The sequence below is a fragment of the Panthera pardus genome, unplaced genomic scaffold (genome assembly GCF_024362965.1).
Source record: "Panthera pardus isolate Hobbes unplaced genomic scaffold, ASM2436296v1 HiC_scaffold_6, whole genome shotgun sequence".
Taxonomy (NCBI): Eukaryota; Metazoa; Chordata; class Mammalia; order Carnivora; family Felidae; genus Panthera; species Panthera pardus.
In genome coordinates, this window is record NW_026526991.1 from 105,689,077 (window position 1) to 105,703,514 (window position 14,438).

Consider the following 14,438-nt stretch of genomic DNA (forward strand, 5'->3'; position numbering starts at 1 on the left):
AAAGAGGAGGAAATTGAGAGCCAAAGAAGGAAAGCGGTTTGTCTGAGTGCACAGGACAAATGGGTGATGAAACTGAGACTGGAATTCAGCTCTCTTGACTTCTGGTCTGGTTCTTCTCTCACCAAACTCAGGAAGGAGTCAAGATGGCTTCATATCTTTTGAAGCTTAATATTAAGCAAGGAACAACAGGCTCAGGGGGACTTGCTTATTTTTTCGTTGCCTTCCACCATCTTGTCTGCCTGCTGTCTGGCAAAGGTTTTGTGGGGATTAATGAGATAAATGGCTTTGACTTTTCTAAGTGAAAGAAGCATTATACTTTATACAAAGCATCATTATTAAATAGCCTATGAGTGTAGAGGAATACACTAATGTGTTTCTTTTGTCCCACCTTAATGAGAATTAGAGACATCAGGAGGAGGACAAATGGGTCATGTATGGGTGTATTATGTTTTTCGTGTGTAAATATGTGCAGTGACCCCCTCCCCACCACAGTGCAGTCCCACGGGGTATGGAAGAAGAATTTCAGAGCCTCTCATTAATAGAGGATCCTAGGAAAACGGAGCACTGTTTTCAAGGATCTTTGGATTCCTGTGTTCGGAAGTCTCTGGATGGATTCACTTTTCCACGAATTGATACTATTAATTTGTGTGTGAAATATAGCAGTTTTTGAGAGGTGGTTGCTTAACATGGAGGGGGTGTGCTTTTGGGGAAAATATATATATATTTTTTATAAAATAGCTTTAATGTTTTATTTTACTTCATTGGAAATGAGGTATTCTTTTTTGGTGCCCTGAGGCTTTGCATGTGGGCATCTGTGAAATGATTCTTATTAAGTATCTTTATATGTGGGTAATACATTCATAGACTTAATCTCATTTAGTCTTTATGATTGTCCCATAAGTAATGTATTATTGTCTCTATTTTACAGATGGGTAAACTGAGAAGTGTGCATCACTTGGTACTGGGCAGTGTAGCTGGTGGTGGGAGAGACAGCCACAGGGTCAGGGGCCTGGTTCAATGCTATGGGGTTGTGCTCCGGATGGAGGAAAGCCACTCCCTGCCTCCAGTGTCTGACTCTGTTCCAGCTTCTTTGAAGGGTTTGTGCTGATATGGATGGCACCCCTCAGACCTGGAGCCTGAACACAGGTGTCCTAGCTCTGGGTCCTGGTGTCTTTCTCTGTGTGTACACATACCTGTTCATATCTCATGGAGCCGAGTTGATATTTAATGGAATTGTTACAAATCAAGATAAGAACAAAGAAAGCATCTTGCCCATATATGTATCTTGGCTAATTTTTAAGTCAACCATTTTACTTTGTCCCGAACCTAGATACTTTTGTTCACGGAGAGCTGTAGCTGAAGACACAGGGTGTAATTATCCTTTGTCCCAGAGCTTAGGTTTGAGGCAGCAGAGGGCTGCACAGAGGTGCGTGCTCAGTTTTCATGGGACTTCTTGTTCTTGTGCAGCTGCAAGCAGAGGCTTGTATTTTCCTGCAGTGCTGGGGACTGGGAGGAAGAGGCTTCAGGCAGGCTAGGAAGGTGGGCGGCCGGTTTGCCAGGTGGGGTCTGTGTGCACAGCCTCCCCTAACCCTGCACCCCACCACCCAGATTGGGTATGTCGACAGCTGGGCCACAATCTGATACTGGTTTGGCTACAGTAATTTTGGAAGTATACTTAAATAATGAAGCTGAAACCATAACTTTTTTCTTTCTGATTACCAAAGAATTATTTACTATACCAAATTTGGAAAATATAATAACTTCAAAAAGAGCTAGTACTTACAAGGTTCTTACTCTCAGCACTATTCTGAGAGTTTTATATTTATTAACTCATTTGATTATCATAACAATGCTGTGTGATAGGCAGTATTATCATTTTCATTTTGCAAAGAAGGAATCTCACCTACAGAGAGGTGAGGCAATTGTTCCTGCCACACGGCTAGTGACTAGCAGAGCTAGAATATGCATCAGGTCTGCCTGGTTCCTAAGTCTATGGCCCTGAGTTCTAGGCTGAACTGCCTCTCTGCAAATAAATGTGGCTACCTAGAGATAACCACTAGTAGTATTTCTTTCTTTCTCTCCCTTCCTTCCTTCCTTCCTTCCTTCCTTCCTTCCTTCCTTCCTTCCTTCCTTCTTCCTAGAGATAACCACTAGTAGTATTTCTTTCTTTCTCTTCCTTCCTTCCTTCCTCCCTCCCTTCCTCCCTCCCTCCCTCCCTCCCTCCCTTCCTTCCTTCCTTCCATGCTTCCTTTCATTTTTGTAAATCTTTATTCTAACTATTTACAGGACAAAATCTAGAGAGACACATAAGTAGGGGAGTTTCTAAGATATACATTTTTAAATTGTTGGACTTTTTCTATTTTCAACAATAAGTGTATATTCCTTTCAAGTTTAGTAAAAACAATAGAGATCTTAAATCATTTTTGTCATGCTCATGATCTAGAAAGGTGACTTTTAAAAAAATTATAGCTGAGGGGCGCCTGGGTGGCTCAGTCAGTTAAGCATCCGACTTTGGCTCAGGTCATGATCTCACGGTTCGTGAGTTCGAGCCCCGCGTCCAGCTCTGTGCTGACAGCTCAGAGCCTGGAGTCTGCTTCAGATTCTGTGTCTCCCTCTCTCTCTGCCCCTCCCCTGCTCATGCTCTGCCTCTCTGTCTCTCTCAAAAATAAATAAACATTAAAAAAATTATAGTTGAACCTCTAGGAATATTTCTATGTGTTTTCTTCTAGTCTTTCTTCTATGAAAAAAAGTCTTTTTAAAAAATTGGGCCCGTACATTTTTGGGCACTGTTTCTGTTGCTTAATATCATGGAAATTTTTTCTATATTATTTTTCAAAACATAATTTTTATGGCTTCTAAAATTGTATCATGTGGATGTGGGATCAATTTATGTAACCAGTCCCCCTGTGTTGGGCTTATAGGTGGTTTTCAATTTGATGTTGGTATAATTTACACTGTGGTGAATACCCGGATACGTTGCTTTGCTGGAGTCTCTGATTAGTCCTTTAGGACAGCTTCTGAGAATGGTAGTCAAATGATTGAATTCCTTAAAGACTCTCATTAGGAGTGCTGTGTTGCTTTCCCTACAGGGTTGATCAGCCCATGCTTCCTGCTGGTGAAGTGAAAGAGGCATGAGTAGGGTTCTGGAGTTCAGCTTCCTCTGCTCCCCTCAGGGCTGAAGAGGCTCCAGACATACTGAGACCTCTCCCGCAAAACAGAACCTCCCATGGAGTGTCTGAGTTTATGAGTTCTGAGCCTCAGCAAGGCCGTGCCCCTGTTGCAGGGACCATATGCCATTCACTGTGGCAGTGTGGCTGGGCATTCATAGGCATGGATGGAGTCAGAGGAATTACTGCTGGTTCCTAAAGGTGCCTTGACCAGTTCAGTGGGTGAAGTACATGGGCAGATGAGTATCAGCCAAGTGAGTCTTCCTGTCACCCCATCCTCCCAGGTGGTGAGAAGGAAGGAGGTCAAGGCCACTGAGTACACTAACAAGTGTCCTCTCAAGATAGCACTGCCTCATCTGTTGTAGTTCTGGTGACTGGGAGAGGTGTAGTCACTCTGTGTCTCTGTTTTCCTACCAATCAAATGGGGCCAAAGCAGCAAAACCCTCTATAAATTGGGGCCAGAAGTTGAAGTAATTAAAAATGTCATGGGAAGAAACTGTCATGGGACAATTACACTTTGAGATATTCCCTCTTTCATTCAACACATTTTGACGGAACGCACATCATGCTCCAGGCTGTTCTGGACTCTGGGGAACACAGTAGTGAACAAAACAGACAAAGGTGCCTGTCTCTTGGGGCTTCCCTTCTGATGGGGGATAAGAAATAAATATCCACCTAATATATGAAATAAACACATGAATAAACACACATATGACATGCTAATCTAAAACAATCGAATAACATCATCTCTGTAAACTTCCACATAGAAATAAAAATTTTGCAAAAGAACTCCCATGTAGGAGATGTGTTTTGAGGACCTAGTAGGTGACAACCACCCTGCCAGGGTTTCTGAGGCCACAAAGCTGGTTCCTGTGCTCAAGGAGCTTATGATTCCCTGGAAGAATACGAGCAGAGCACCCATATAAGAGTGTAACCACTCTCAGCCGTTCATTAGCTGTAGCCAAGGAGACCGTGAGCCAGTGTTTGGTCTTTTCATTGTTGTGGCCAGCTGTCCCCAGACATCTACAAACAGAGGGAAAGTTTTTCTGGTTTTCTAGCTGGTATCTGACCTCACTCAGGGCCAGATCTATTTTTTTCACTACAATGGCTACTTTGCATTGTACTCTGCATTTGCTACTCTGAAAAAGCTGAAATGGCTGACTTGATAAATTTGAATTGAACCTCAACTAGGTCCTGTAATTTAGGTTTGCCTTCACCAGGTGGTGGTAGGCACCTTAGTTCAAATAGCAAGAGGTTGAGATTTCCCTCCTCTCCCTGCTTGGAAAAAAGTGGAAGAAATGTTTTATTACTATCACAATTTATTATCTTTGGTTGGAGAGTGTGGTTTAGGGTGTGTATCTGTCAGTTGTTTTCTGCTGTTTTTCTTCGCCTGCTCTCTGATGTCAGTATGACCTTGAGTAATGCTAGGGAAATGGCTTTATGATTAATGTCCTCTAGCCAAGGTAATGTTGGCAGACCTCCTCTGTAGATGGAGGCTAGTTTGCTTCCATGGGAGTCGGTCCTAGAATTCCTTTTCCTGTCTTTCTCTCCTTTTGACTAGCTGCCCTCTGAAGAACCAAGAAAAGATTTAGTTTGCTGGATCACTAGAAGGTGTGGTAGCTTTACCACTCTTCCAGTTGTCTTGGGTTCCTGAAATGCTCCAGGTTCTTTGCCTTTTCCCTGGTCATTAGAGAGGAGTGGGATGTAGAATAGGCAAGTGATGCTTTTATTTAAGGCAGTGTCTGATTGAATTAGGCGAGGAGATGGCCACAGATGTCCTTGGGTGCCTGTCTTTGTTTTGGAGCAGGTTTGACTACTGTGATGGTGGGGCTGTTCTGAGCATCCCCATCTCTCATGAGCTGTGTTTGTAGAAGGGTGAGGAAAGAGTGTAAGAGAATGCTATTGAAAATAGTGTGGAAATGGCTCAGGTGAGAGATACAGGTAGCAGCTGTGACACACTTAGAAGATCCTTTGGGTGCTCGGTCTGAGGAGATGTTTCCACTTCAGCTGGGATGTCCTGGGGCTCTCTTAGGACCTACCTAGGTTGGCGGGGGGGGGGGGGGTGAATGTCAGTTTCCCCATATGCCCATTGGGATAATTAGTTTTTCATTCACTTGACAAGAGTGTTAGCCACTGAAGAATGACTTTTTGTTTTTGATGTTGTTTGTTGGGTCTCAGACTGTCTTAGGCTTTGAAAACATGTCTTTTTGCATAGGGTGATTATTTCCTGATCAGAAAATCCACCCACCTATCAGCATCTGAATCAGTTCTTGATTGCTTTTTAAAAAAGTTTCTTCACAAATTTTACTCTTTCCATTATGACTTCCTTTTAATATAAACCTGTGCTGTCCAATATGGTAGCCACTAGCCATGTGTGGCTATTTAAATGTAAACTAATTGAAATTAAATAAAATTTAAAGTGTAGTTCTGTAGTTGCACTTGCTACATTTCAAGTGCTTAATAGTCAGCAATGACTGGCGGCTACCATATTGAACATCTCAGAGTTAACAGAACATTTTCATCATGGTAGATGTTCTATTAGACAGCGAGACTGTAGACTGTATGTCTCAGTCAGGGGTCAGACCTACAACAGACACTGCTGTAGCCATTTTCAGAGGAAACATACTTAATACAGGAATTTAAGGGAATTTAATTGGAAGGGTTAGGAGAGCAGGCTGTAGGTCGGGCCTCTAGGAATGACTCCCAGGACGACACTGCAGAACTGGCTCACCAAAAGGACTGGGGCTCTGGTATAATTAGGAAGATGAGGAATCTGGAAACCATTGTGCCAAGAGCTGGCTCCAGGATCACACCACCTTATCCATGTTCCAGGTATCAAAAAACCATTGCCATAGCCTTGCCGGCCCTATAGCAGTGAAATAGATGCTCTCCCCAACAGACTTAGTTTCAGTTCACTTCTTGAGTTGGCCAAACCCCATAGTCACATCAGGAAGTCCAGCTACAGGGGATATTGGAAATTATAGTTGTTAGCTCTTTTGCCTCTACAGGACAGGAAGGCACAAGTACAGGGAGGTTGCAAGAGCCGCTGAGTTTAGTCAATCCACCAGTCTACCCCATCTGCTGAATGGGGCTGAGCCAGAGCTGACCCTTCTTTGCCTGAGCACCCCTGGGCTTAAGATGGACAGGTCATCGGGTATCTTCTAAGACCAGGGGACAGTATCTTCCCTTTTGAGTTTCCCAGCTATCTCTGTAATGTTCTAGCTAGAGAAGATTAATGGCCTCCTGCTTTCTAGTTATTTGGCCTTTAATGGGCAGAGAAAGCACGGTTTCTGTTTCAGGTTGGCTGCTGCACTCTTAAAGAGAATGTTGGCGCCTGGTCACTACAGTGAGATGACAGACAGCAAGAGCTAAATGGGCTTCTGCGAAGATCTCGGGTGACACCCTGGCCTGAGAGAAAGCATTTCCTTTGCACAGTAGAGATTGCTAAACGAGAGGATGGTTAGGCCTTTAGGAGGAAATGCATTTCCAGTTCTCTCTCTGCCAAGTGTCAACTGCTACTTCTTGCTCTCCATAAATCAATCTGGGTTGTGGTTGTGTGTTTAGAGTCTGGTCATTAGTGGTGACCTCCTTGGTGCATGGATGAAGGTGCTCGGGCTAAGAAGGAGGTCATGCTGTCAAAGCACATCTGCAGCACTGTACTTTTTTCCACACACATGGCTAACTGGGAATCTCTTTATGGTGCCGGGGGTTTGGTCATCTTTGTTCAAAGGTGTATGGAGGCAGGGGGATGGGGAGTGCTACTTATTTACATTGGAGGATTGGGGTTGGGGGCTTTGAGAAGGAATTATTTAAGCCCAAACCTGAAGCGTGAGAAGGAATTACCAAGCCAAGAGCAGAGGGAATAATGTTCTAAGTATGTGCAAAGGTACTGTGGCATATAAGAAGCGAGTGTTTGTGAGGAGTGAAATGAGGCCAGTATGTCAGGACTGCATTGGACCAGGCTGAGAGGGGAATGAAATGAGAGAAGTGGCCAGGGCCAGCCTATGTGGGCTTCATAAGTCATGGCAAAGAGTCCAGATTTTGAAGAGATTTATGTAGAAGAATGACAGGAACCTGATTTATGATGTATATTTTTAAAAGGTCACTCTGGCTGCTGCATGGAACTTGGATTGGGGACAGGCAGGAAAGGAGAGAGAAATGTCAGGGGGCTACTGCAGCATTCTGGGCAAGAAATGGATGGAGGTCTGGACGAGGGGGGTGGCGTGGGAGATGGAAGTCATTGCTCACAAACTCTTCCTTCAGAAATCTCCCCTATAATCACATCCAAGAAGTTAAGTGGGAGAGCCTGAATAAGCCCATGCTTTAGGGCGTAGGTGGGTTGATTCCAGCAATTTCTAATGCTTACCTGTTATCTGCCTTCATCTGTATCATGACCTCATCATAGTGTAGTTGTTAGCAAATAGATATTAAGCATCTTTTGCAGTAAGGCCTGGGATCAGGTGCTTGGATGGAGATTGATTAAAGGAAAAAAAAAATCAACTTTTTCATCGCTGAGCACCTTCCAGGTCCCCAGCTCCATGCCTCACTCATGGGGGTACCAAGGAAGCATAAGCCACTGCGTCCTGACTTTTTTTTATCTTTACTTGAACCTTGCAGAGCAGAATGACATATGGCTGACCAGTCTGTGCAGGGGTCTTGCCCTGGTTCTAGTCCCTTGGAGAAGCAGCAGCTCTGTGTGCAGAGGAGGGAGCTACTGTCTGAAGTCAGGGGATCTGGGCCATTTGACAAATGGGAATCATTTTCTTATATGTGAGGGGCAGGTGGCTGTTGTGGACACCCACCTGTTTGTATGTGGCCTGATCTGCTCTCGGGCTCATTCAGGGATGAGCACATCAGTACAAATAGTTTAGTAAGGCAGGAGCCAGAGCAGACTTAAACGGTGGCATCTTTTCAGCTGGCAGCCAGGAGACAGAGCTTTGAATCAGCTTTATAATTTGAAAATTGGTCTCTTTGCATTCGGTGGTTATTTTGTGCTAACAAAAGCCATCAGGGACACAATGCTGCTTGCCCTTCCTCCATGGCACTGCTCTGGGTTCAAAAATGTGGAGCCTAAGATGGTGATTTTCCATTCCTGGTATTCTTGGATAGTTGTGCCCCGTTATTGAGTGGGACCTGGAGATGCTAATAGAGCCTTGGGCCTGGGGAGGGAATCATCCCAGTTGATGGGGGAAAATTGCTTAGAGGAGAGGAGGCTAGGCTGGACCTTGGAGCACAGTCCTTGTGGAGACTAGCCTTGTGGGGCCTTACCTGTCTCACCTGTGCGTGGCTCTGTGTTTACTGTGGCAGTGCCTTAGTCATGTCACATGGCTGTAACAATGCTCAGAGCTTCCAGGACCAAAATAATGAAGGCTGGTTTTTTGTTGTTGTTGTTGTTGTTGTTGTTGTTGTTGTTTTGTTCTTTGGCTAGGGAGAGGTTGACATTCCATTTTTCCCTATGGACTTATTTGTATGTGCTTTCTCCAGATGGTGTGCTCCAGAGAGGTCCTTGTGCTCTGGGAATATAAATAAGGTCACCCATGGTGCAGGGTGGCTCAGAAGTCAGCTTGCCAAGACATGGCTTTCAAAACCACGTATTGGCTCTGTGGAGCCACAGTCATCTTGCTCTCAATGTCAACAGCTCAGGGTGCATAGGACGTAACCCTCCCCCCCCCCCCCCCCCCCCCGCCCAACCCCACAGCCTTTCTGAGGCAATGGATGTGTTCTCATGCTGGTGCTTCCTGCCTTCTTCCCAGGATTGCTTGGCTTTTCGAACTGGCAAGTGGTAGGAGAGAGGAGGATTAAGACAGTGCTTAGGAGACAGTATGAAGATTAGAGTTTGAAGACAGTGATCTGCGGGAAGGTGTGAGGTGCTGAGGGCTTGTGAGAAGAGAATTGGAGTCTGGAGAGGCTGACAGTGGTGGAGACATGGCTGCTTTTATGCATGTGAGGGAGAAGTTAGTCGAGGAACTAAAATAGAGTCCATTAAGTGTTGTCAATGCCAAGCAGAGAGTCTAGTAAGGAAAAATTATATACCACAGATGGAATGGATAACATTAGAATTCCAACCCTGGTGGACCCAGTAAGAAATGAAATCAGGCCACTGTTTACTGGTCATTCCAACACAGTTGATAGAAAAAGGGACACCTTCCCCTTGCATTCATCCCAGAGGCACCCCAAGGGTTACTGAAGGGGCTAATCACGTAGTGGAATCCTTCCTGTGAAGATCATACCAAACATAAAGGATGTTCTTAGGTCAGAAATGCAGCCCCTTCGGGTCCTCTGGGTGGCTCAGTTGGTTGAGTGCCCGACTCTTGATTTTGGCTCAGGTCATGATCTCATGGTTCGTGCATTTGACCTCGCATCGGGCTCCGTGCTGACAGTGTGGAGCCTGCTTGGGATTCTGTCTTCCTCTCTCTCTCTGCCCCTCCCCTGCTCACTCTCTATTTCTCTCTTTCAAAATAAACAAACTAGTTAACTAACATTAAAAACAAACAAAAAAGAAATGCAGCCCCTTCACCATCAAGGCCCACAAACCCAGTAGGAGATGTGTGCTCTGCTCGTGGCCATGGTGGTGGGCACACACGTGTATATGCCTGTGGGGTACATGTGTGAATTCTGAGGAGGCGGAGTATAGTCTAGCAGTTAACTATGAGTGCTGTGCATGCTGCTGAAATCTCTCATTGTCTCACTTTGTGACCTTTAATGAGTCACACGCTCCTTTGTTTTCTTATGTGTTAAATGGAGATACGAATGCTTCCAGCTCTCATGCTTCGGGTGCCCTTATTAATTCAAATCCTCTCTTCTAGTTTTTTCCTCTGGGGTATTATAAGAAAGTGAAGGCCCAGCCTTATTGGGGGCCTTCCTTGCTTTATGCCTATGATCCACACAGTGAGTGTGGGGAGGGCAATGGCAAGGTACGTGAGAGAGAAGACTTCTCATAGGAAGTATTGGGTTCTCCATGATCCTGACATTCCAGTTAAAATACTTTACCCCTGGGGGTGCAGCAGCTGCCCAGAGCAGCTGGAGCAGAGGAAAAGAGGAAGGTGAACGGAATATATGGGGAGGCAGGAGTCAGTGTCATGTTGAGAATATAGCCATGAATTGAGTATAGCAAAGAGGCAATTTTCCAGGCCCTGGGGACTGGGGGTGGGGCTCTAATGCTACAGCGACCAGATGGCAATAGTGCAGGAGACAACTGTCGGGACAAGAAGACTGTAGACCAGCTGGTACTAAAGAAGAACTGATGTGCTCATCTTGGTATCATAACAGGGGTGGTAAATTCGTGGCATCTGTGATACCATTTCCTACCCTTTGTGCCCATGGCAGACATCACTAATCTATCACAATGTATTTTTCTTTGTAGTCAGAGAAGACTCTGAATCCTTTAGGTACAACCTTTTGGGCAGTCAAGTCAATCAGTTGGCATAAGAGTGAAAACTTATTTACTGTCTGTCACTGGTGTGATGATGGAAAGGACATAGATTTTGGAATTTAGCAGAAATGACAGTCCAGACAGGTACAAGCTTTGTTGTATTGAGCAGGCATATTGGTCAGGTCTTTTTTGGTTGCAAAGGATAGAAACTCAATTTGAGTTAGCCCTGAGTTACTTAAGTAATATATAACCCAAAGGCTCAGGGTAAGGCTAATGTCAGACATGGCTAGATGCAGGAGACCGATGAGGTTGCTAGAGTCTGTCTCTAGGACAGAGTATGTCTGCATTCTGTCTGGCTAAAATGGGTCATTGCTTATCCCCTGTGGGGAGACAGGGCTGGTGGTGGTGGTGATAGGGTCTAGATAGCAGGTCACAGTGGGAACAAAAGTTATATTGAGGGTCAAACACAGAAGGCTCAATCCAAGATAAGAGTAGGGAGAGGTGCTAAGTGTTCATCTGAATACTAGTGAGTTGTGGCGAGGAGAGGGAAGGGGCTCCACAAGGCAGTTTGTTTTTGGCCCAGCAGTTTCCCTGGAAGAGCCTTGTGTATACTGAACAGAGAAGAGGGTCATTGTGAGGAGGTTTGGAGGTGACATGCATATGCAACTGCTTTGCTTGCTCCAGCTACAGTCGCTGATGGCAACTGATGTGGCATCCAGATGCCAGGCTCACTGCCCCACACTGCCACCCCATTCTCTGCTGCTACTCTTGATACTGTGGCACCCAACCAGGTGACAAGTCTCCAGGTCACGCATCTGTCCTGGGGCATTCAGGTCTGGGCCCAGGCTGAGCTGATCCTGGGTGAACCTTGTAGGATTCTAGGGTGAGGAATCCAGCTGATCAGACTGCAGAGTGCCCAGAAAGTAAGCATTGTGTCTTGGGGGCAGTCTCGAAGGCTCTAGGTGCCTTTAAACCAGAGAAGTGCAGATGCCTGTGTTCTGGATTTCACTGGTTTCTACCCACGTTTCCTTCCTGACAGTGTCCCTCTACCCCACCCTGTCAATCCTTGTCATACAGAGCTCCGTTTCCCAGATATCAAATGCTATATAATGAATCACCCCAAAACAAAGTGGCTGATAGCAGCAAACACCTTGCTGTCTCCCACAGTTTCTGTGGGTCAGGAATTTCTTGGGTCTCTCATGGGATTGCAGTCAGATGGTGACTGGAGCATCTGGGGGCTGGCTGGGAGTCTCTCTCTTTGCATGTGGTCTCTCCATGTAAGCTAGTTTGGGCTTCCTTACCACATGGAAGCCACAGGGCTTACACTGCATATTTTGGACCTAGTTTTAGAAGTGATGTACTGTCATTCTGCTGTACTTTATTGGTCAAAACAGTCACCCGAGACAAATCCCATTTCAGAAGGAAAGGACATAGGTCCTCTTTCTTAATGGGAGGGATGTCAAAGATTTGCTGACATAATTTAAAACCACTACAGGCCCCTACCCCCTCGTATCCAACCAACACTCATTGCCTAGATAGGTTTAAGGTACCAGGATATAATCTTACTTTGGTCCAGTGCCTTTCTTTTATTATACTATTTTTATTTTTGGAAATTGGGTAGAGACCTGAGTGAATTACACTCTTCAGTTCATTGTACGTTTGCCATCATTGCTTCATGCAATGACTCTCATTCATTCACTCATCCATCCATTCTTCCTTTGTATCCTCATATCCTACTTTCCTTTTTTACTCTTAACTTTCCTTAAACAAGCATTCTGTTATATTTATGAATATCCTTTATTTGCATGTGTTCTTATAAATATGTGTTTTAATAGACATATCTTGCACATGTACTGTTTTCTGTGTCCTCCTTTTCTCCCTTGCCCGGTGCTCCTGGGTGCATACACATATCATACATGCATGCTGTAATGCATACATCTTATGTTTTGTCGCCTAAAATGAATCAGTGAAACTAGAGAGGAGGAGTGACATGTCCAGGGTCACACAGATGAATTGTAACCAGAATAGTTTTCCTGACTCTTTTTTTCTTAGCATCACACATTAATGTTTTCATGCGTCATCTCCCAGTTTCTTGCAATCATTTGAAATAAGATTTTTTAAAAAATCGCAAGTCTGGGTTCCTTTTCCTAGCTCTCCTGTTTTCTCCCTAGTAACTGCCATCCTCTGTCCTCTCCTCCTGCAGGTTCCAACTATGGGAGCCCGCGCGCAGCTCACGCCAACATGAATGCCAATGCGGCTGCGGGGCTCGCCCCCGAGCACATCCCAACGCCCGGGGCAGCCTTGTCCTGGCAGGCAGCCATCGACGCGGCCCGGCAGGCTAAGCTGATGGGCAGCGCTGGCAATGCAACCATCTCCACCATCAGCTCCACACAGCGGAAGCGGCAGCAATATGGGAAACCCAAGAAGCAGGGCAGCACGACCGCCACACGCCCGCCCCGCGCCCTGCTCTGCCTGACTCTGAAGAACCCCATCAGGAGGGCGTGCATCAGCATCGTCGAATGGAAATATCCTTTGTGCTCTGGGTTGGGCAGGGGGCCCCTGGGAGCCCTGGCGGGGCGAGCCCCACAAATGCCACCAGGTAGTGAGCTGTGTTGGCTGAGCTGAGCCTACAAAGTGGCTCTTAGACCTACTGCTTCTTCATCACTGGGGTGCTGTTTGAATGCAGAATTTTAGGCCCTGCCCTAGACTTGATGAATCAGGATGTCTGGGGACAGGGCCCAGGAATCTGCTGGAATAACAAGCAGGGTATCTTTTTCATATATTTTTTCATACGATAAGCAACATTTGAGAAAATGATCCTAAGAGGTTATGAAATATCATCTCACCCAGCTGAGCCTTTCCAGGTGTGTTGGGTTAATAGTGGTTACATGCTGCTACTCCATAGCCTTCTTTACCTCCCTTGTTATGGCACTGGCGTAGTTTGATGACCTCCCCTCTCTCTAGTGTGAAAGAGCCCAAGAGGTGCAAGACGGTAGTGGTCAGTGACCCTGGTTCTTGGTTCAAGGCCTAGGAACAGTGGTTCTCAAACTTGGCTGCACATTAGCATCACCTGAAATATTGTAACAAAATACAGGTGCCTGAGCCCCACTCAGGCATAATTCTAAAACTCTCCACATCATTCTGATGTGTAGCCAAAGTGGAGAATGCTGGCCTGGAGGTTTCAACACAGATCCACTTTGTATATATAGAGCCCAGTGAGTGGGTCCTTCAGAGAAAATGACTTTGAAGGGCCAGACTCTCACTGTGGAATTATAGGCCCCTTAATGTCCTGGGAATTGTGGGTTGGTGGAGATTGATAGGAGCTTCAAGATCAGTAGGGCCACCTCTGACTTTCCCCAGTGATGACATTGAACTCCATATGGTCATATGGTCAGTGACAGACAGGACTAGACCTCTGGCACTTAGTTTTGGGCATTTCCATAATAAGAGTTCATGCAGGCAGGGCTACCATGTCTTCCGGGGCTCAGGATGGGAGTGTTTGGTGTTATTCATGACTTTCCATAGAAGGATTTAAAAGTCTTGGGTAGTGGTTGAAAGGCAAAAGAAGATGGCTCCGGAGAGAAGATCTTCTGTTTAGCAATAAATGTCAGTTCTATAAATGTTTGAGCCCCTCCACTCAAAAATAACTTTATGAGAATGCAGTGCAAGCTGGCCGTCTGTCCTGAGTGGCCAAGTATGCTTCCAGTTCCCAGATGACTGGGTGAGAGGCTCGGCTCTGCACAACCTCCTTATGCTGCTGTCATAACTGCTCAATCAGAACCACAGAGTGGGAAAGGTGGGGGCCATGCGGGTCAGGCTCCCCCAAAGGGGAGGGCACTGAGGCCTGGAGAAGCTGAAGAACTTGGTCAGATCACATAGCCTGCAATGGACAGAGCTGG

At 45.7% G+C, this 14,438-nt stretch overlaps 1 protein-coding gene across 50 annotated transcripts in view; it reads left to right on the forward strand.

Annotated features, from left to right (window-relative positions):
- Positions 1-14,438, forward strand: part of CACNA1C (calcium voltage-gated channel subunit alpha1 C) — a 752,487-nt gene that overhangs the window by 136,590 nt on the left and 601,459 nt on the right. For all 50 annotated transcript variants that reach the window (XM_019464982.2, XM_053895067.1, XM_053895065.1 and 47 more), the window contains exon 2: positions 12,743-13,064. In XM_019464982.2, coding sequence (XP_019320527.2) covers positions 12,743-13,064 — 322 coding nt within the window. The remainder of the gene's footprint in view (positions 1-12,742; positions 13,065-14,438) is intronic.